This window comes from Melanerpes formicivorus, unplaced genomic scaffold (assembly GCF_026170545.1).
Source record: "Melanerpes formicivorus ecotype bairdi unplaced genomic scaffold, bMelFor1.0.p_v2 SCAF_12, whole genome shotgun sequence".
NCBI classification, from domain to species: domain Eukaryota; kingdom Metazoa; phylum Chordata; class Aves; order Piciformes; family Picidae; genus Melanerpes; species Melanerpes formicivorus.
Genome location: NW_027142364.1, coordinates 21,646,628 through 21,667,446, shown reverse-complemented (window position 1 = coordinate 21,667,446; position 20,819 = coordinate 21,646,628). Strand labels below are relative to the sequence as shown.

General features: G+C 50.1%; 1 protein-coding gene across 2 annotated transcripts in view; it reads right to left on the bottom strand.

Annotated features, from left to right (window-relative positions):
• The window catches only part of FGF12 (fibroblast growth factor 12), a 282,430-nt gene that overhangs the window by 162,246 nt on the left and 99,365 nt on the right, over positions 1-20,819 (bottom strand). Inside the window, exon 1 of one of the 2 annotated variants that reach the window (XM_068145663.1) lies at positions 10,262-10,364. The exons of the other annotated variant lie outside the window; for it this stretch is intronic. Coding sequence (XP_068001764.1) covers positions 10,262-10,349 — 88 coding nt within the window. The 5' untranslated portion in view covers positions 10,350-10,364. Of the gene's footprint in view, positions 1-10,261; positions 10,365-20,819 lie in introns of those variants that run through there. 2 annotated transcript variants of the gene reach the window in all.

Here is a 20,819-nt window from a genome sequence, read left to right as displayed (position 1 = left end):
GAAGGAGTCTCCAGCAGAGAGGCCTGGGCAATACATTCCCAGAGGTCATTTGCAGACACATCAACACCCTGTCACTCAGGGAGTGTCACAGCTACTTTCAATCCTTGTGCTTTTCCAGTCTGGATGCTCTCTTGGAGTATGCCCAGCTCCACCTCAAGCACCAGAAGCCAGCTGCATGGCTTGACCCTCACTCCTAGCATACTTTGGATCCTCTGAGCAGACTTTGTCATCCTGGAAACTCACTAGGCTAAGGCAGGGCAGGGAGCACCATGCTGGATACCTTGATCCACAGAGCCAGCACAGCATGTCTCCAGACATTTCTTAAGACAGTTTCATTAAAAGTTCCTCCTTCTCCATCCCTCTTCCTTGGTGCTCTCAGCTTCTTATTCCACTCCCACGCTGGCCATGTCTTTTCCACCCACCCTGTGTCCAAGTTTTGCATTTAAAACACTTCTCCATGCTTCTGCATGCCCACATGCATGCATTTTCCTCCTCCTGGACCTTCCTCTGCATCCTGCCCATGGTCCCTCCAGGTACACTTGCATGGTCATGTAGCACACCAAGGAGATCTGCTCTGAGACACTCTGGAAGAAGGGGTAAAAATTGAGACCAAACTGACCAGATTTGTTCACAACCATGGCCCAAGGCAGGGGACTTTCCTCTTCTTTCAACCCCTTGTCCTATCTCTAGGAGGCCCAGCGACCTCAGCAGCTGGGTATCAGGCCTACCACCCTAGGGTTAATGCCAGTGCACTCCCCAGCTGAAAGCCTCCTGACCCACAGCAGCTGGATGCCCCAGCTGGTCCCATTCATGGCTGTGGTTTTGTCAAAAGGCTCCCTGAGCAAACAGCAGGACACATGCAAGGGCAGAGAGCAGGAACAACCCATCTCAGCTCTGAGCCAGGCAATGAGTTCAGTCAGGCTGCTCCATCTCCCTGTACGTCCTGCTGCCCCCCATCCCCTCAGCTGGACAAAGCAAGCTGACTGGGGCTGAGACAACAGCAGGGAGAGTTTTCAAGTGAACAACTGGCTGTGAATGCACTTCAGAGCAGGCAGAGGACACTGCCAATGAAACAAGGATTAGTGGGTGGGGTTTTTATCTTTTGGAGCGAATGTCTTCCCATTCTTTCCTCTTCTCTGGACGAAACAAAGCTACCAGGGAACCAACAGAACCCCAGGGATCAGCCACGCGCTGGATCCTGGAAGCACGGGTTGCCAACTTCTGGAAAACACAACAATGCTAATGACTCACCCTGGGCCCGTGGGTGGCTCACCACAGAATTAGCAGCAGCTCCCTGCGCCCAGCTGAGCCGGGCTGTGCCGGGCTGCTCACACGGCGCCCAGCTGAGCCGGGCTGTGCCGGGCTGCTCACACGGCGCCCAGCGCCGCCGAGCCCAGCGCCGCCGAGCCCAGCGCCGCCGCTCAGCACACGCTAACAGCTCCGCAGCCAGTCGCAGCCACAGGACTCCAAAGGCACAGGCAGGCCAGCTGGAAAAATGCTTTGCTGTACAAAACAGGATTACCTCCTTCCATGCCACTTCAGACGAGGGAAGAAATGCCGTTTTTATTATTAAACACCTCCTTGCCTTCAAGGCAAAGAATCTATTTAAAGGCCTTTTAAGCAAAGAGAAGAGAAGGCTCCGGGAAGACCTAATCACCACCTTCCAGAACCTGACAGGGGTCTGCAAGAAGGCTGGAGAGGGACTGCTCACAAAGGCCTGCAGGGATAGGCCAAGGGGCAATGATTGGAAATTAGAGAAAAGCAGATTTAGATTGGAGGTTAGGGAAAGGTTCTTTACGATGAGGATGGTTGAGCGCTGGAACAGGTTGCTCATAGAGGTGGTTGGGGCTCCGTCCCTGGAGATATTCAAGGTGAGGCTCAACAGGGCTCTGGGTGACCTGATCTAGTTGAGGATGTTCCTGCTCACTGCAGGGTGGTTGGACTAGATGACCTTTAGAGACCCCTTCCAACCTGGGTAATCTGTGATCTATTCACACAATTGAAAGTGTTGTGTACCACCACTTAGGGCAGCGGTCATCCCTCTGTTCTCAGCACTGCCGAGGCTGCTCCTTGAATACTGGGTTCAGTTCGCTACAAGACAGACATTGAGATGCTGGAACAGGGGCAGAGAAGGGCAGCAAAGCCAGAGAAGAGTCTAGAGCACAAGTCTTACGAGGAGTGGCTGAGTGACCTGGTGATGTTTAGTCCAGAGAAAAGAAAGTTGAGGGGAGACCTTTTCAGTCTCTACAACTCCCTGTAAGGAGACTGTAGCAAGGTGGGTGTCAGTCTCTTCTCCCCAGCATGAGAGGAGATGGCCTTAAGTTGCATCAGGGGAGGTTTAAACTGGATATTGGGGAAAATTCCACCACTGAAAGGGTTGTCAGGCACTGGGACAGGTTGCCCAGCGCAATGGTCGAGTCACCATCCCTGGAGGCATTTGAAAGATGTGTAGATGTGGTGCTCAGTGACATGGTGTAGTACTGAACTGGGCAGTGTTAGGGTAGCAGTTGGACCCAACGATCTTTAGCAGCCTAAATGAGTCTATACCAGCACAAGCAATCTCATCCACCTTTCAGAGCCTGCTGAACTTTTGATAGCTCTACCACCTGGCTTAAAATGCTTACAACTACCATCAGCTTGGTTAAAAACAAACAAAGGGAAGTTCTGGAAAGCAGCAGAAAGAGCTGCAGGAAGAGAAGTGAGCAGGTTGGTAGACCAAGTGCTGTAAACCAGAAGCAGACCATCCTCACAAACACTGAGTTTGAGTTTCTTTAATGCATGGAGGTTTTCAACTGGGAACTGAGCAGCTGTGAATACCTCCAGAGCGGTCTGCTGGAAACAGCAAACAGGGCTGCTGTTAGACAGGGAAAACAGGAAGAGTTTTAGGCATGACACATGTTTAAAGTGGTTGAAAGCCACTCATCATTCTGGTAACTATCCATGCACATAATCACCCTAAAATGGGCCTAGGTGCTTGCACAGAGTTAAACACACACTTAAGTGGTTTGGTGAAATGAGACCTACCTCTGCAAATACTCCTTGGTCTTTGAGTGGAGCTGCCCTAATGATCTGCACACAACTCTTAAGCTGAAAGCATTTGCTTTGAAGGTCATCAGCTTTAAACACCTGCTTATGAGACTGGATTCTTCTTTACTCTCCAGCTGAAGAAAGAAACCACAACCAAACAAAACCCAAAGCAAGAGAAGGCAGTGTTCAGTGTATGCAGCTACTCAGCAAGACCAATGGCAAAGCTGGAGAAGTCTTTCGTGACACCCTGAGCTTACATTTCCCACTCAGACTTAGTTGATAATGTGCCAGAACTGCACACATGTGGTGGGTTGAAATTGCCCCCCAACTAACCTGGGGAAACTACCCCCACAATAAAATTGCCAGACCAGCTCTGTTTGGGAGGGAAGCAAATGAAGCTCTGTTTGCAAGCACACTACTGTTTAGCAATATGAAATGCAATCAGTATGTACATGGTATACACTAGAGGTACTCTCTCCACATGCAGACACACAATTCACAAACAACACAGAAGCTCCTCAGATCCCCCTGCACGGATCCAGGGCATCCATTCACCTCCTTCCCCCACTCCCTTCCTCCTTCCCATTGCCTCACACAGTAGTCCAAACAGAGATACCTCTGGCAAGGCCACAGGGGAGAAAGAGAGAGGGGAAAGTTCAAACAAAAGTGACAGAAGAAGAGAGAAAGAACTACTTATGCCTCTTCTCTAGATCCCATTAGCAAGCCAAGGAGTTGTACAGACCTTATCATTATTTTCCTTTTGTATCCCATGGAAATTGATTTTCCTTCCAGTCTTTGCAGTCAGGGATTAGGCTAAAGTTCCCCCTTCACACTGTAACAACATGGCATCTAAACTAAACTCTTCCTCTGTCCTTGCTTTAGTTTGGGAAGTGAAACAAGTTAAACCTCATTCTTTGGCCAAAGTATCTAACACCTCCAGATGAGAAGTGCAGCAATAGAACAGAATTAACCAGGTTGGAAAAGACCTTTGAGATCGAGTCCAACCTATCACCCAACACCATCTACTCAACTAAACCAGGACACCAAGCACCCCATCCAGTCTCCTCCTATACACCTCCAGTGATGGTGACTCCACCACCTCCCTGGGCAGCTCATTCCAATGGCCAATATCTCCTTCTATGAAGAACTTCTTCCTAACATCCAGCCTGAAGCTCCCCTACCACAAACCAGCCAAGCTCTGCTTCAGGGTACTGTTCACCAGTCAGACTGCAGCCACTTTGGGAAATTCAGATAAACCTTCTTCTGCCTGAATTTGCTCACTCACTGAAAGTAAAGCATTGCACAAGTATGATTCAACATCAGTCTGATGGGACTCAAAAGAAGTTGAGACTGGGAAGACTGGCTGAAGATCCAGCAATCCCAGCTGCCCAGCTCGGTAAGGCAAGCCATCTGGCTGGACACCTCCTCATGGCCACACCACCTTGTGCCTGGGAAGTCCCCAGAACCATCTTTGCTTTTGAAGATTCATGAGCTATTTTGATGAGAACTGAACAGTAAAATCCTGCATAACACTAAAGTTGTTTCCTTCACAGAAGCACACAGGACTGGCTGGAAGCATATGCCTTAGCTATACAGCTCTAAGCTCATTAGAATCTGCATCTCTGAACTTCTGCAGGATAGAAATCAAGCCATTTGCCAAACCACCACCCTATCCAATCCATCCCTTTGGGCTCAGCCAGGAGAGGATTTCTTTACAAAGAGGCAGGAGCACTATGGGCTTCCAAGAGACATGCTTAGCTTATGTCTACATGAGAGGGTTACTTCAGAGTAAAGGCAAGCGTGGATTTGAAATGCTACAGCTATTCTTGAACAATACCCCAGAGGAGTGCTCCTATTACAACAAAAAAAGATTTTCCAGTGTTTTGCTTAATTCACTTCCCAGGAGAATGAAACTAAATCAGACAGAAGTATTCCTTCCACTAGCACATAAGTGTCAACAAGAGGCATCACCCCAAATCAGCAGGGGGACTTAATTTGCCCTGCTAAGCCAAGACTGCTTTACCAGAGACACACAACAGGAAGAGGGAGCCTGAGCAAAAGGTATGTGAACACCAACACACTCCACACAGTGGCAGAGGATGGCAGGGAAGGGATCTGGTGCAGGAATAGAAGGGGGCTGATGATCCCAGTGCAACACCACAGAATCAACTAGGTTGGAAAAGACCTCAGAGATCATCAAGTCCAACCTATTACCTAACACTTCATGACAACTAAACCATGGCTCCAAGTGCCACATCCAATCCTTTTTTGAACACCTCCAGGGATGGGGACTCCACCACCTCCCTGGGCAGCACATCCCAATGGCCAATTACTCATTCTGGGAAGAACTTTCTCTTCACCTCGAGCCTGGTGCAGCTTGAGAGTGTGTGCTCTTGTTCTGGTGCTGGCTGCCTGGGAGAAGAGACCAACCCCCACCTGGCTACAACCTCCCTTCAGGGAGCTGTAGAGAGCAAGAAGGTCTCTCCTGAGCCTCCTCTTCTCCAGGCTAAGCAACCCCAGCTCCCTCAGCCTCTCCTCCCAGGGCTGTGCTCCAAACCCCTCCCCAGCCTCATTGCCCTTCTCTGGACATGTTCAAGCAAGTCAACATCTTTCCTAAACTGAGGGGCTCAGAACTGGACCCAGGACTCAAGGTGTGGCCTAACCAGTGCTGAGCACAGGGCACAAGGACTTGCCTGCTCCTGCTGGCCACACTATTCCTGATGCAGGCCAGGATGCCATTGGCCTTCTTGGCCACCTGGGCACACTGCTGGCTCATGTTCAGCTGTAGCCAGCCAGTACCCCCAGGTGCCTTTCTGCTGGCCACCTTTCCAGCTCTCACCAGCAGTGCACACACCACACTCTGAACTGCTGAGATCATAAGAGCTTTCTGTGCTCCCTAAACTCAGCAGGGGAAATTGTGAGCTTTACCTTCACTTACTACCTAGGTACAGAGAGCTGTTGCTTCCATTCATTTGAAACTGACTGCAGAGTGCTTGCTGTAGCCTGCTGCCTGCTTGAACAAGCAGCAGTTAGAGTATGTTGCAGAATTAGGGTAAGCAAGGTGTACATGGATGCACAGATCACTGCACATGCAAAACAAAGAGTCTGTTCTGCTTGTAAGCCAAATGCTACATCTTAAACATGCAATTGTACCTCTCGTGTGTGATCCCACTTCCATCTGCAGATGGTGTCTTGCACGTGCAGACACCACAGACTTGTTATGACAGTGCCCCAGTTAGCCTCAGGACAGATGCAAAGATGTGTATTGGTAGGAACAGACAGAGTAGAGCCACCATCTGACCCTGGCTGCCTAGACAGAATGCTCGCTCCTGTTGCCCCAGATATCAAAGGTAGTGCTGTGATGCCTAGTGAAACATGAAGACCTGCTGTGGCAGACATCATTTTTAACTTGCTATAAAGCCAGTCTCAAGCAGCATATTTCCAGGGGCACCTCCAAATTTTACCAATGTGAGACTCCCAGGGAAGCCAAGTTCAGGGTGTGCTCAATGTGAGCTTAATTTCTACTGCAGGCATTAATTTGCAGACTAGGGTTTTAAACTGAGAAGTACTCTTACCTGAATGCTTGGGAACAGATCAGTCTCTGGATACAACCAGATCCCTACTGAAAACAAAGCTCAAGGTGTGTTGCTGCTCAGGGCTGTTGCTGGTTGATGCAACAACATGAGAAACATCTCTGGTATTAGCAATGCTGCATCCCACAGGAGAGTCTGCACAGGAGCCAAGGGCAGAACAGGCATGAGACAGAAGCACTCACACAGCCAAGTAAGGGGTCAGGATAGAGGAGGACTGCAACAGTCACTAGCAGAAATGTCCATGCTGCTGTGGATGTACTCTGTGGGGACAGAGTCTTTTTGCATCAGAGTGGCTACAAACCAGGTAAAGTCACCTTTTTTAGTGTTCAGTATCACTAAGGTTGGAAGAGACCTCAAAGATCATCAAGTCCAACCTGTCACCACAGACCCAGCCTGTCACCACAGACCCAGCCTGTTTGGTTTTTTTTACAGCTCCATTCACAATTACATCAACATCCTTATCTGATGTTTGCCTCAAACTTTACAGTGCAGGAGCTGTCTGCTCCATAATGTTGACCAGGGAGCTAAAAGCCAAACCCAACATATTCTGGCCTGGCAAACTACACCTCCCAGGCAAAGCAGAAAGAGGTGCTAGCAGAGAAACTCAATTAATAAAGAATACTTAACAAATGCAATTGTTGCTGCACCCCTGAGAAGGGAAATATCTTTGCATGTGCAATACAATCAGTTTGCAAGTTCTGAAACTAAGATAACAAGTGGAGTACCTGGAAGGTGATGCAGGATGCTGCTAAAACACTTGCAAAGAAATACACAAGGGACTGAGAACAAATCTCTTGTGCTGCATTGCAATTTTGTGGTGCCTTGGAGACCTGTTAAGCCTCACATGGCAAGCTGCTGTTCAAACCACCTGCTCCTGCACAGACTAAAGTGTCTGCAGACCTCAGATGTGAGGCACAGGAAAACAACTCTCATCTAGAGTTAGCTGAGAGTAAAAGGGTGGGACTTGTTAGCAGGACAAAACTCTTGCTGCTATTTTCCCCTAGCATCACAACAGAGATGCACAGTGCTCTACAACTCTCCTCACTACTGCACTGTTGTAATTTCAAATATCATGCACTAGTTTCTGTCAGAATCAGGAGTGGTCTAAGGCTGAGTCAGCACAACCCAGGAGGATGAATCTGACTCCAAACATGTGCTGACATCCTTATGACTTGTTTGTTTTAAAGAAGAGATAGACAGGAGGAGGGCAAAGGGCTGGGTCAGCCTGTCACTCAACTTACATGCACAAAGCGGCACACAGCTTGGCATAAATCACTTACTACCAGAACTCTTCAGATCAGAGGATCAAGGGCATGGAAGCAGCTCACAGCACTCTATGCCACCACTGTTGTAGTCCACGTTTTCCTCTCCCTTCCTTTCCTGTAACTTATCCTTTTGTTGCTTTACATCCCTGACTAGCACAGCCCCCACAGGGGACACAGCACTATACCTTTAGGGCTGTTGCAGGAGTTTCCACTTATCACCTGAGACACACTTACCTTTCAGAGAAATAGCAAGCAGATCTCTCCTCCAGCAGGCCCAGCCCACAGCAGCCCCTTCACAGGTAGAAGCTTTCATTTCTATTGCACATTTTGTAAGGCCACAAAAGCCAGCCTTCATGGAAAATGAACAAAACCAGCCAAGAAGGGAGGAAAGTATTTTAGCAGCCTGAATCAAAGCCCCAGGCCACACCTGGAGTGCTCAGGCTTGTGAGGGCATAGGACTAGCACCTGGAAAACAAGGTCAGCTGGAAGTAATGACAGGAGATCATTCTCATGAAACACCTCCTTACAGCAAAACATCATACCACATAAAGGCTATGCATCAATATCACTATCAGCATGGGAGAGATAAGGAAGGATTCAGTCACCACACACATAGCAAGCATTCTTCAGCACAGAATCCACCAGTAAAGCCAGACTAGTTCAGCAGGGCAGCTGTTAGGACACCCCCAGCAGTTTCTGGTTCACTGAAGTTACAGCCCAGCATGCCCCACAGCCTGAGCACCTCCCCACTGTCACCAGGGGGGTACCAGGTTTCCAAACAAGACAACACAAATGCTCACACACAGCACTGTGAAGAGCACTCCAGCAGAGTTTCTCACTGAGAAGAGAGCAATGTGTGTAATGCTCCCAAGCACTGCCACTATTTTTATTCATTGTATCATTCCTCAAAGCAGGGCAGAAAATGTTTTCCAGGGAGCCAAGCCTACTCTCTCCAGTTTCCAGCACATCCCCTATTGCCACCAGCCTACCACAGACAGCAGCTTGCACACACAAGACTCGTGCTGAGGCTCAAATAGGTGACTATAACCATTACTAAACTTTCCTTAGCAAGGCCAAAAGGGAAACCAGGCTGCCTCAGCAACAGTGGTCCCCCAAGAGCAGCCCTTCTCTTCAGCCAACATCACCAAGTATCTCCACAGGAAGCATGGGAATTCTTCTCCTCTAGGACTGAGATCTCACATAGGGAAACAGCACAAGCATTAGTGAGCAATACTCTAAAAGCTATCCTTGTAAGCACCTGGTGCCCAAAGACTGCAGTGGTCAGGGTTCAATAAACAGAGCTACTCGAAAAGACAAGGAGGAACTGAAAGCCACTTAAGCTCAAACCAGTTGAGTTAGTGCTGGAACTTCTGCAGAACTTCCTCACATGTTTGTTTTTCTCCATCAGACATTTACCCAGTGAGACAGAAAGGGAAGGTCAGACTCATGGAACACATGTACCACAAACTGCAGAGATATCACTTCAAAAACTTCAGCAGGGTCACCCCAAAACTCAGAGGCAGTGCCACACCAACCCAAGGCACTTGTGCACTTATTTCCTTCTTCAGAGAAGTGCTCAGGTAGAGCTCAAGATCAAGGACACCCTTCAGGCCTTTGCCCTGCTGCACTCCCCCATCCCAGCACAATAATTCCTCCCCAATAGGCTGGGAACCAAGAGAGGTGCTGGGAGTCTCCTGGCCCAGCACCAGGAGCAGCTGGGGATTTCCCTTTGCTTGAAGGGGCACACCACTCAAAGATACATTCAACACCTTCCACCAGAAAAACATTGTAATGCTGCTACTACAAACACAAGGCACAGGGAGCTCTTACAGCCAGCCCAGCCCTAGAGCTCCACAGGGCCATAGGCACTCTGGGGAAGATTAAGTCTATCCTAAACGAGTAGGCAGTGGAACCAATAGTTAGGGGTCCTGGGTGGGAAGTGAGATAGCAGGGGTACTGTATGGAGAAAAACGAGCTGTGCAGGTGTGGAATGCCGGTGGCTTGGGGACACTAGTGAGGGTCACCTGTCAGGAACTCACAAGGGGAAGAAGGACCTGCTTGGGGGCTGTCTTTGGGTGGGAGCTGCAGAAGGGTTGTGGGACCTGCTTAAGCAGAGGGGAGGCAGGTAGGGTGGAGGCCTCGGGTGGACGGGGGGGAGAAATGAGGATGACGAGAGAGGTGGAGCACCCGGGCCTGGGGGATGCCGGGTGGATGGAGAGCCGGGCCCGGGGGCTGCTCGGCAGGGTCAGCACCGCGGACAGCGCCTGGCCCATGCCGGCCACCTGCGCGCCGCGCCGGCGGGGGCGGAGGAGGAGGAGGGCGAGAAACGGGGCCAGCCCGGGCCGGGCGGCGGGGACAAGGACGCGCGATCCCCACCTGGGCTGTTGCTGGATCTCAGGCGCCTTCCACAGAGACACTGCAGCATATGCGAGCCTTTCTCCAGGAGAAGCCCGAGAATCCTCATGGATTTCACTTTGTGGCGCCGTCCCGCTCTCCGGAAAAGGCACCGGCCCGAAGCGGCCGGCTCTCAGCGGCGGGCCGTCGGCCCCCCTCGCCGCCAAACTTCCCGGCCCATCGCCGCGGCCCCGCCGCGCCCGGGGGACCCCGCTGCCACTTCTCGGGACCCCGGGGCTGGGGGAGGGCAGGCAGTGCCGGGAAGGGAAGCGCGGCGGGCTGGCTGGAAGGACGTCAAGCCCTAGAAACACAGGCGGCCGGCTCGCAGCCCTGCCCCCTGCCGGCACAGCCCCTGCCGGGGCGGGGAGCTGCCGCCGGGACGACCCCCGGCTGCCGGCGATGCGGACGGCGGCTCCAGCCCCTTCCCCCGCAGCTCCGGCCGCCGCAGGCAGACCCGTCCCGCCGCCCCGAAGTTGCCGGAGTCCCGGCGGCGGGGGAGGGAAGGAGGGACCCCCGAGGGCCGCTGTGTTTCCCGGCACGGGCGGCTCCGTGCGCCGCGGGTGTTCCCGGCCAGAGAAGGCACGGCGTGCCGGGGGCACGGCACACGGCCTGCCGGGGCTCCCTGCCCCGCAGAAACCACGGGACCTGCAACATGGCTGGGAAGAGGACACACCTCTCGTGTTAAATCACCAGTAGGAGCGGGTGCCTGGAAGCAGGGCTGTTCCCCTAAGCACACGCTTTAAACGGGCGAGGCTCCTTATCTACACTTACAGACCCCAAGGCAACAGCATCTTGCAAAGGTCACTCCAGCGAAACGGAAGGTTCGTCCTTTATCACCCAGTTTTAAACTATCGAGGTTGTAGTGCTGCAGACAGCAAGTCCAGTCCCAGTTTTTGTGCTGCACAGGGAAAGGCAGGGGCTGCGTTTCACATGCAAGGGAGGTCGGGGAAAGATGCTGCTCTTACAGCCTCTTTGATTCATGAAATTATGCAGTGCAAAACCCACAATCCAAGACTGGAAAGCACAGGAACACAGAAAGCTCCTCAGAGGAAACAGTATGCAGAAAACCCTCACCAACTCTCCAATTAACCCCTCCCTATGAGTAGCATCCAACACTCCACTGAAAATCAGCTGCCCCTGGGACAAATCTGAACTTTGCAGTAGGGTGAATTTCTACCTGGACTACCTTGTGCTCAAGCAGAGCTACCTACTGATGCACCACCTTTCAAAGCCTTCTCTGCTGTTGTTTCCCCTGGCTCCTGACAGAAGGGGCCATGCTTCTCTGACCAGCCCATCAGATGGGAGTTTCTCTAGAGAGCTCACTCTGGGATGTAAGAGGCTTTTGGCCAGCACTCTGCAGGGGCGCAAGAGTGGGGATGCAGGCTTTGGTGTTAACACTTTCTAGGAGGTCTCTCAAGTCCAAAGAAAAAGGCTGAGACACAGTTAGCATGAAGTGGGATGCAACACAGGTTTGCTCACTGGGAATGCCACTAGGATGCAATAATAAAAGCAACACAATATATGGAGATCAGAGTACCAAGGCACATAAAACTGGCATTACAAAGGAAATGCTGCCCTTGTGTGAGGCTGTTGAGGGTGTGTGGTGAAACCAGTATTTGTGAGAGCACCTGGAGTCATTCCTGCCCTCAGTAAACACCCCACAGCTTCTGTTTTCCTCTAAGACAGGAAAAACAAACAAGCAAAACCAACAGGAAAAAAAACCAAACACCAACATCAAACAAAAAACCCCAACCCAAAAAAACACCCAAATCAGACCAAAACCAACCACACCAAAACAAAGTGGGGGGAAACCCCCAAACACACACAAACCCACCAGACAACAACAAAAAACTTAAAACACTCAATGCTTAATGAATTGGAAGCTCTTGTTTCCCAGTCAGCCCTACTTCATACACTCCAAACAGCACTCTGCTAGAAGCAAAGCCAGAAGTGTAGCAGAACAAGAGGACACAGTCTCAAGCTGCACCAGGGAAGGTTTAGGCTGGATGTGAGGATGACGTTCTTCATAGAAAGAGAGTTTGGTCATTGGAATGTGCTGCCCAGGGTGGTGGAGGAGTCACCATCCCTGGAGGTGTTTAGGAAGAGCCTGGATGGGGTGCTTGGTGCCATGGTTTAGTTGATTACATGGTGTTGGATGATGGGTTGGACTCGATGATCTTGAAGGTCTCTTTCAACCTGGTTAATTCTGTTCTATTCTAGTTCAGGACTGCTGAAAGGATGCAAGTTGTTAATAACTAATCCCTAAGATCCATGATAAACTCAAATCTTGTCTGCTGTGACTGATGCTGAGAATCATCACTCTGTGTCTTAATTCAGAAGCCATTTTACACACAACCTTGCACATGCACCCAGTCACAGCTAGAAGCTAAATGAAACTGCCCTTCTCCCTCCTCTCTGCAGGTCCTCAGGATGACTGTTCCAGCTACAGTCCTTAGCACTATCTGCTCTGGAAGACTGCTGTGCCGAGTCAAGGCAAATACCAGAGACTATGGCTGTCACCTCTTCCCTTCACCCACAGCTGTCCTTCAGTTCTCTGCTACATGAGGTCAGCAAGCAAGCTGCTAGCCCTTCTAGAAGAAGGCCAGACCTGCATTGCACAGTGAAGCCCTACAACACAACCAGTGGTTCTTGGGTGCCTCTGTAACAGCACAATAATAGTCCTCTTCCTGCAAATGCATCAGCAGCATGTTTGAGATGAGCACAATCCTGGATCTGGCAGATCAAGGGCAGTACAGTGAGATCTGAAGTCAAGGTGCCCTCCTTGCTCAGCAGCCAACATGGAGCTGTAAATGAGGGGGCTCTGATTTAGAGATGCCAGCACTGAAGTGCAGCACCAGCTACCAGGAGAGAAGTGCACTTAGTTGGTGTATGCATTAAGGTAGCAAGGGAACAGGCAGGCATTATCACTTGGACATGTGAGGATAAGCTGATCAGACACAGGTGTTTATAGAAAGGAAGAAACAGCAACAAACAAAAGATGATGCAACAGGCAGCTGGAGTTTGAGACCTCTGTTTAGAAAACTTCTTTGAAGAATCTACTCAGAATAACCCACAAACCCTCTAATAAAATAATCCCCTTTTCTTTGGGGGGATGGGGGTTTCCATCACAGAATCACCAAGGCTGGAAGAGACCTCAAAGATCATCAAGTCCAACCTGTCACCCAACACCTCATGACTAAACCATGGCTCCAAGTGCCACATCCAATCCCCTCTTGAACACCTCCAGGGCTGGGGACTCCACCACCTCCCTGGGGAGCACATCCCAATGGCTAACAACTCTCTCACCTTGCAGCAAAGCTGCTGATCCAGGCTTAACCTGCCCTTGTGGGGCAGGCTCCAGGGAGTCAGCTCCCAGTTCACATCAGGGTGAAGGAGAGCAGTGAAAGCAATGACTGTTCCTTGACATTTCCAAAGAAGGGCCATGTGGACTGCAACAAGCACGTGCTCTTCCTTCAAACTGAGTAGGTTTAAGCTGAGTCTGAATGGCAAAATGATTCCTGAGGCACGATGATGTGTATGAGTCAAGTGTTTACATGCCACAAATTACTCAGTAATATCATGTACCCAATTAGGTAAATCTTAGCCTAGTAAACAAAGCTTCTGGAACTTGGAAAGGAAAAATGGAACTGCCATAAAGGATTGCTAGGTGAGTTCACTTGTTTTAATCAATAAAGAACCCAAACCCAAGGCAAAGCTAGACAGAATAGAATAAACCAGGTTGGAAGAGACCTTTGAGGTCATCACATCCAACCTATCATCCAACAACACCTAATCAACTAAACCATGCAATCAAGTCTCCTCCTGAACACCTCCAGGGATGGTGACTCCACCACCTCCCCAGGCAGCCCATTCCACTGGGCAATCACTCTCTCTGTGTAGAACTTCTTCCTAACCTCCAGCCTAAATGTATTTCTCTGCAAAGGGACAACAGGTATCCAAACAATACTTCAATAGAACATGAGTGGCACATAAGCCTTGCTATTAGTGGAACACTGGAGCAGGTTGCCCAGGGAGGCAGTTGGGGCCCCATCCCTGGAGATATTCAAGGTGAGGCTGCACAGGGCTCTGGGCAGCCTGATCGAGTTGAGGATGCCCCTGCTGACTGCAGAAGGGGTTGGATTAGATGGCCTTTGGAGGTGCCTTGCAATCCAAACCCTTCTGTAATTGTGTGACCCAATACATGCTCCTACACCACCAACTAATAATGCAAATAACATCTCCAAAGTTGCTGTGCAAATGCCACAGAGATCCATTTTTTTGCCCACTGGTAGGACAGGGGTATTAGAAGAGACAATGTGCTTGAATAAAAGCAGAGATTGCATGTGCTGGAGCACAAAGCAAGCTGTGAAAGACTCATTGAGGGCAGAAGACAGTTACAGGGAACAGTGTCATGTGTGTTTCTCCCTTATTAAATTAAAATGCCATTGGCCTTCTGAGGCACAGAACAGAAATGAGAATATGTTTGGGATTATGGAATTTAAATTAATACCTTCCACTAAAAAGAGGAAGGCACTGTGCTCTGATCAGAGAAAAATAAGGTGATTTAGCAGACAAGGCTCTTTGCTAGGTATTAAAATAGCATCATGTGCATGAGTTCATCAGTTACAAAAGCCAAACAAGAAAGAGAATCTACAAAAGCTGAAAGAGGAGACCAGCCAGGGGAGGCAATTTCCTTGTACTCATACAAAAGCAAGCAAGAAGCTTTCAAGATGCTGGCTCCCTGCAGTTTCTGGTTTCCCCCCGTACTGGCACCTGCAGTTCTCTGCACACTGTGAGTGGTACACAGCTAAACAGCCTGTGCAGGTGGTTTGTGCTGGGGCTTTTCTGCAAGCCTCTGTCACTCTTGTGTTTTCTGGCCAAACACAGGAGCATCGTAGGATGTTCAGGGTTGGAAGGGACCTCTGAAGATCATCAAGTCCAACCATGGTGAGAAGTGCTCCATTATCCTTCACCCACAGTGCTGCTGAGGCAGATCCCTTGTCCCTCTCAGTAAATTAACACCACTCCTTATGGGAGCACTTGGTGCTCCTTCCTTGGCACTCACACCCCATGGATCCATTTGTGATCAGTGGTGGTGTATTCTTCAGGGATGCAGACTACAACTTCTCAGCACCTTTCTTTGCAGGAGTATTTTAAGCAAAACCTACCCTGTAACAGGCCAAAAAGGAGAATCCTTTTCAGTGCAGTCCTTCCCACTGCCAGCACTCTGCTGGCTGAATATTTCTGCTTCCTCTCCACCCCACCTTTATGAAGCAGAGCACAGCCAACGAAGGGTGGCATGGTTTGCTTTGGCAATACACTAACCACATCAGGCTCCTCCTGCACCCAGCTCCACCAAAGCACAGGGCACTCACACCAGTGGGAGCTGCAGCACAAAGTTCAAGGGTTTGCTGAAGGTCACACAGTAAATTTGTGGCCAAGTAGGGAATCATCTGTCAGTCCTCATTCTGGTGATTTAATGAGAGGATTAGCCTCTTCCTGATCAGTATAAAATTGCACTCATTATAAGGCAAAGATTCTGCTGGAAACTGTGCCATGGACAAAGCATACCACACATCTTCTGACAGCAAGGGTAAGATGAGGTAGGGGGGGAAAAATAGTGTAAAAACCCAACAAAGCAGCCTCTTTTGATTTTGTACAGCAGGTGTGAAAGACTCCATTCTTGGTTGCTTGCCTGTGCTCCCAGAGCAACACTACCGTGCAATGCTACACACTGGGGACAGAGTGGCTGGAGAGCAGCCAGGCAGAAAGGGAGCTGGGGGTACTGGTTGACAGCTGGCTGAATATGAGCCAGCAGTGTGCCCAGGTGGCCAAGGCCAATGGCATCCTGGCCTGCATCAGAAATAGTGTGGAGAGCAGGGAAGTCATTCTGCCCTGTGTTCAGCACTAGTTAGGACATTCCTTGAGTCCTGTGTCCAGATCTGGGCAACGAGGCTGGTGAGAGGTCTTGAGCACAGCCCTGTGAGGAGAGGCTGAGGCAGCTGGGGTTGCTTAGCCTGGAGAAGAGGAGGCTCAGGGGAGACCTTCTTGCTGTCTACAGCTACCTGGAAGGAGGTTGTGGCTGGGGGGTGTTGGTCTCTTCTCCCAGGCACCCAGCACCAGAACAAGAGCACACAGTCTCAAGCTGCACCAGGCTCGAGGTGAGGAGAAAGTTCGTCCCAGAATGAGCAATTGGCCATTGGAATGTGCTGCCCAGGGAGGTGGTGGAGTCACCATCCCTGGAGGTGTTCAAAAAGGGATTGGATGTGGCACTTGGAGCCATGGTTTAGTTGATTAGGTGTTAGGTATTAGGTTGGACCTGATGATCTCTGAGGTCTTTTCCAGCCTGGTTGATTCTATATGAACAAGAGGGAACAGAAACCATTTAGTCTCCAAGTCCCAGCGAAGAGGCTGACTTGGTAAAATCTCAGCCTCCTCTCAGCTCACTAAGGCAGATTCAGAAGAAAAGGAGAAGATGTTCCATAGCCTTGAGTACTTAATAGGTTTATCCTCAGACATGTAAAAAGCTCACAGTGATGAGTGCTTAGGGGCTGCATTTCCATACATTAAGAAATCTAACATTCCATGTGAAGAGGGCTCTGGCTGCCAAACGTCTGCAGTCTGAACTGGGCAGAAGTGGCTCTGCTGTCTGTTTTTCAGCACAGTGACACTCCCTCAGAAGCTGGGATTTGTAGAACTTCTCCACATGTCTTGACAGTAGTTTTGATAGCTGCTTGGAACAGGTGTTGTGATAAAAGGGGCAGCCATTGCTCCTTCTCCACACCTCCAGTGCCCAGCAGCTTTGTGATTTCCCCCTCCACAGGATGTTTCCTGATGTCTTTAAGGACCCTTGATGGGTTTCTCTGGAACAAATTGTTACAATTGGTTTTGAAGCCAGCAATAGCAGTGGTCTTCTTGGAAGAAGTTCTAGGGGTTAATCATGTGCCAGGAAAAAGCTTTTATTAGTTTAGGCCTGCTTCTCAGCAGCTCCATTTAAGGCTCCCCTCAGTGATTCCACTGCGAGACGGCAAATGCTGCTCTCCAGGACACTCACGGGTTTTACACGCCTCTGTCGCATTGCCCTCCTCAACTGTTCCGTATCTGAAGACACCTGAAAACAGCTAATCTGTTCCATCACTCCCTGGGCAGCAGCTGTTCTGCAGGCTCAGCTGACCTTGCTGCTGTTTCCTGTGCCTTTCCAGCTCTGCTGCCCCTTTCTTGAGCGAGGTTAACGAGAGCTGAGCAGCACACACTGCTCCAGGCACGAGCGTAGCAGGGATTGCTAGCACGGGGGGATGAGAGCCCCCATTTGCTCTCTCTACCTTTCCCAACAATTTCTGCTTGCATCTGCACTTTCAGAGGGTTCCACAGTCCCTGAGGTCTTTTTCTAGAGAGAAAGTGGCCCCAGCAGCACCCCTTACCATGAGCCACCATAAATATTTGTGGTCTGTTCTCATCCAGTTCTGGGCCCCTCAGTTTCGGAAGGAGGTTGGGTTGCTGGAAGGTGTCCAGAGAAGGGCAACAAAGCTGGGGAGGGGTCTGGAGCACAGCCCTGTGAGGAGAGGCTGAGGGAGCTGGGGTTGCTTAGCCTGGAGAAGAGGAGGCTCAGGGGAAACCTTCTTGCTCTCTACAACTACCTGAAGGGAGGTTGTAGACAGGCAGAGGTTGGTCTCTTCTCCCAGAAGAGGAGAACCAGAACAAGAGGACACAGTCTCAAGCTGTGCCAGGGGAGGTTTAGGCTGGATGTTAGGAAGAAATTCTTCACAGAAAGAGAGATTGGCCATTGGAATGTGCTGCCCAGGGAGGTGGTGGAGTCCCCATCCCTGGAGGTGTTCAGGAGGAGACTTGACAGGGTGCTTGGTTGCATGGTTTAGTTGATTAGATGGTGTTGGGTGATAGGATGGACTTGATGATCTTGAAGGTCTCTTCCAACCTGGTTTATTCTAGTCTATTTGAAATGAAGCTGCACTTCTCAGTTTATACTGTTGTTAGTTCACCAGACTCTCTCTGTCAAGAGATTCTCTGCAGCTCTGTCCTGTCCACTTCTGGTTAGCTAACTCCAAGTGATTTCGTTTGTATCCTTCCCGTCCCTTCGCCCTTCAAGATCATTTCATGGAATGCTGGACTGCACAGCCTGATCCCCCTCCACTGGCAGTTTCCCCACTGATGAGGCCTGACCTTGTTTCTTGCAGTATAGGAAGCATTTCAGAAATCCATGTGTGACTTCTGCAGCACCTTAGCCCAGACGCTCAGGGAACGCCAAGAGATCTCAGGGGCACGTTCCCCTTTGTAAGAGCTGGGCAGCCCCTTCCCCAGATGACCAAAGCTGACTGCCAGGCCTTGCAGGGTGGAGGGCTGTGATGTTTGGCAGATGCCTGAAGTTCAGTGCCAGCCCCCAGATGTTGCCACATTTGTCCTTTGCAATTGAGTGGCAGCAACACCTTTCAGAGGCATCTCCCTGGCGGGTACAATTTCCCTGCCATCTCTGCTTGCTCTTTCACATCAGATCAGTCTCTGCAGCCCCTCACAAGGGAAAATGCACAGGAAAGCAGAAGAGCTCTCTGCTGATCTCTCCAGGCTCAGAGGTCATGAGAGAGGAAAGCAGATTAAAAGGAGTGTAATGCAGCCAGCACAGGGAAGATCTGACCCACAAGGCCACAGCAATTGTGGTTGTTATTCCACGGTAGGCAATGGTGGCTTTGCCTGGAGCATGGCCCAAGTTTAAAGGGCAACATCTCATAGGCAAGAAAGCTTGCTAGCCAGCAGAGCTGTTGGACTGCAACCCCAGGCAGAGGCAGCTTGGCTCCTGGGCTTTCAGCAGGTCACCACTGAGCCAAAGGCAGCACTGGCACAGGTGCATCTTCCAAAGTCAACCAGGGCACACTCTTCACTTTCCCCTGTTTCACTGCATGAAACACGAACAGCTGGCAGACCACTTTCCTCATCTAAGAATGCAACTAATCCATCCATCTCACAGGGAGAAGTTGGGAGGCTTAACAAAGGAGATTTTCTGAGGCCAAGTACAATAGACCACCTCTGCAAGATGCCAACTCCCCTTCCCCTTGAGCAAACTCACTCCTAATGTTCAGGAGTGCATCTGAGGTTGGGAGCAGCATCCATGGAAGCATGAACACCTCCCCACCTGCCTGCTACCAGTGACACTTACAGAGCCTTTTACTACCATCCAGCTCTGAAGTGGATTTATTCTGGCATGCTAATACAACATGTGTGGCACAGTTTAATCAGGGTAAGCAAGTACTTGCCTGCCTAACTCCCTGCCTTGGGAATGCTGCTACAAGGAATGCTTTCTGCCCCAATTCACAGCCTCTGCAACCAAAGTGAAGCCACTGCTGGCAAACCATGCTTCAGACTCTCACTCCTTAAGTGGCCATCACGGCTGAAGAGCACATGAAGACACATTTGAAACACTGATTGCACTGGCAAGGCTGGAACAGGGAACTCCCAGCTCCTCCAGTGCAGCATTGCTACGGCAGGGAGGTCTCCATCAGACCCACCCACAGACATTTGTCTCTGCTGGTTCTGAGCAACAACAACAACAAAACCCCAGAAGACAGACATTAAATAATAATACTACTCAGCAACTGTAGTGTGGCTGTAGATGTAGGAGAAAATCAGTGTTTCAGCAGAACTGGAGACTGGATTTACAAGACCCTTATAAGAGCCAACCTTTAGGTCCTGGTTTCTTAGGCCAGGCCTTCCTACTGGCCACATTGGTTTTGTCCCCAGGTGAACACAGCAAAAAGATCTGATCAGGCTTTTCAAAGCATTCCAACTTTGCTGAAATATTTTGACAACATTATGAAACCAAGTCTCAAGGAAAGCTTTGGACCTCATCAAAAGGAAGCACTGCTCTGTGCTTCTCCAACCAAACTTGACCATCGAGGGACACAAGAAGTGTTTGGCTGACACTGCTGCCAACAGGGAAGAACTCTGCCTCCAGCCCCTCACACCACAAATTGCACACTGCAGCTGCAACCACAGCTCCATGTGCAGTGCTCTGGGTGCACCACAGGCTCTCTTCACAGCACACAGGAGGGGGTTTTGCTGTTTATCATTTGAGGTCTGTGGTGGGTTGAAATTACCTCCCCTGCCTCCAATTAATTTGGAGAAAACTACCCCCAAAATAAATTGCCAGACCAGCTCAGTTTGGGATGGAAGCAAAAGAAGCTCTACTGACAAGCAAACTACAATCTAGAAACATGAAATGCAATGAATATGTCCAAAATAGACAATACACATACAACAGAGATGTACTGACAACTTATGAACAACACAGAAACTCCTCAGACCCCCCCTGAGTCCCCCTGGACAGACTCAAGGGGACTGTTCACCTTCTCCCCCACTCCCTCCTGTTACCTCACACAGCAGTCAAAACAGAGATACCCTGGCAAGGCCTTGGGAGGGAGAGAGAGAGAGAGAGAGAAGTTTCAAGCAGAAGCAACAGAAGAGAAAGAACTCCTTATGCCTCTGCTCTATATCCCCATTAGTACTTGGTGCCATGGTTTAGTCATGGGGTATG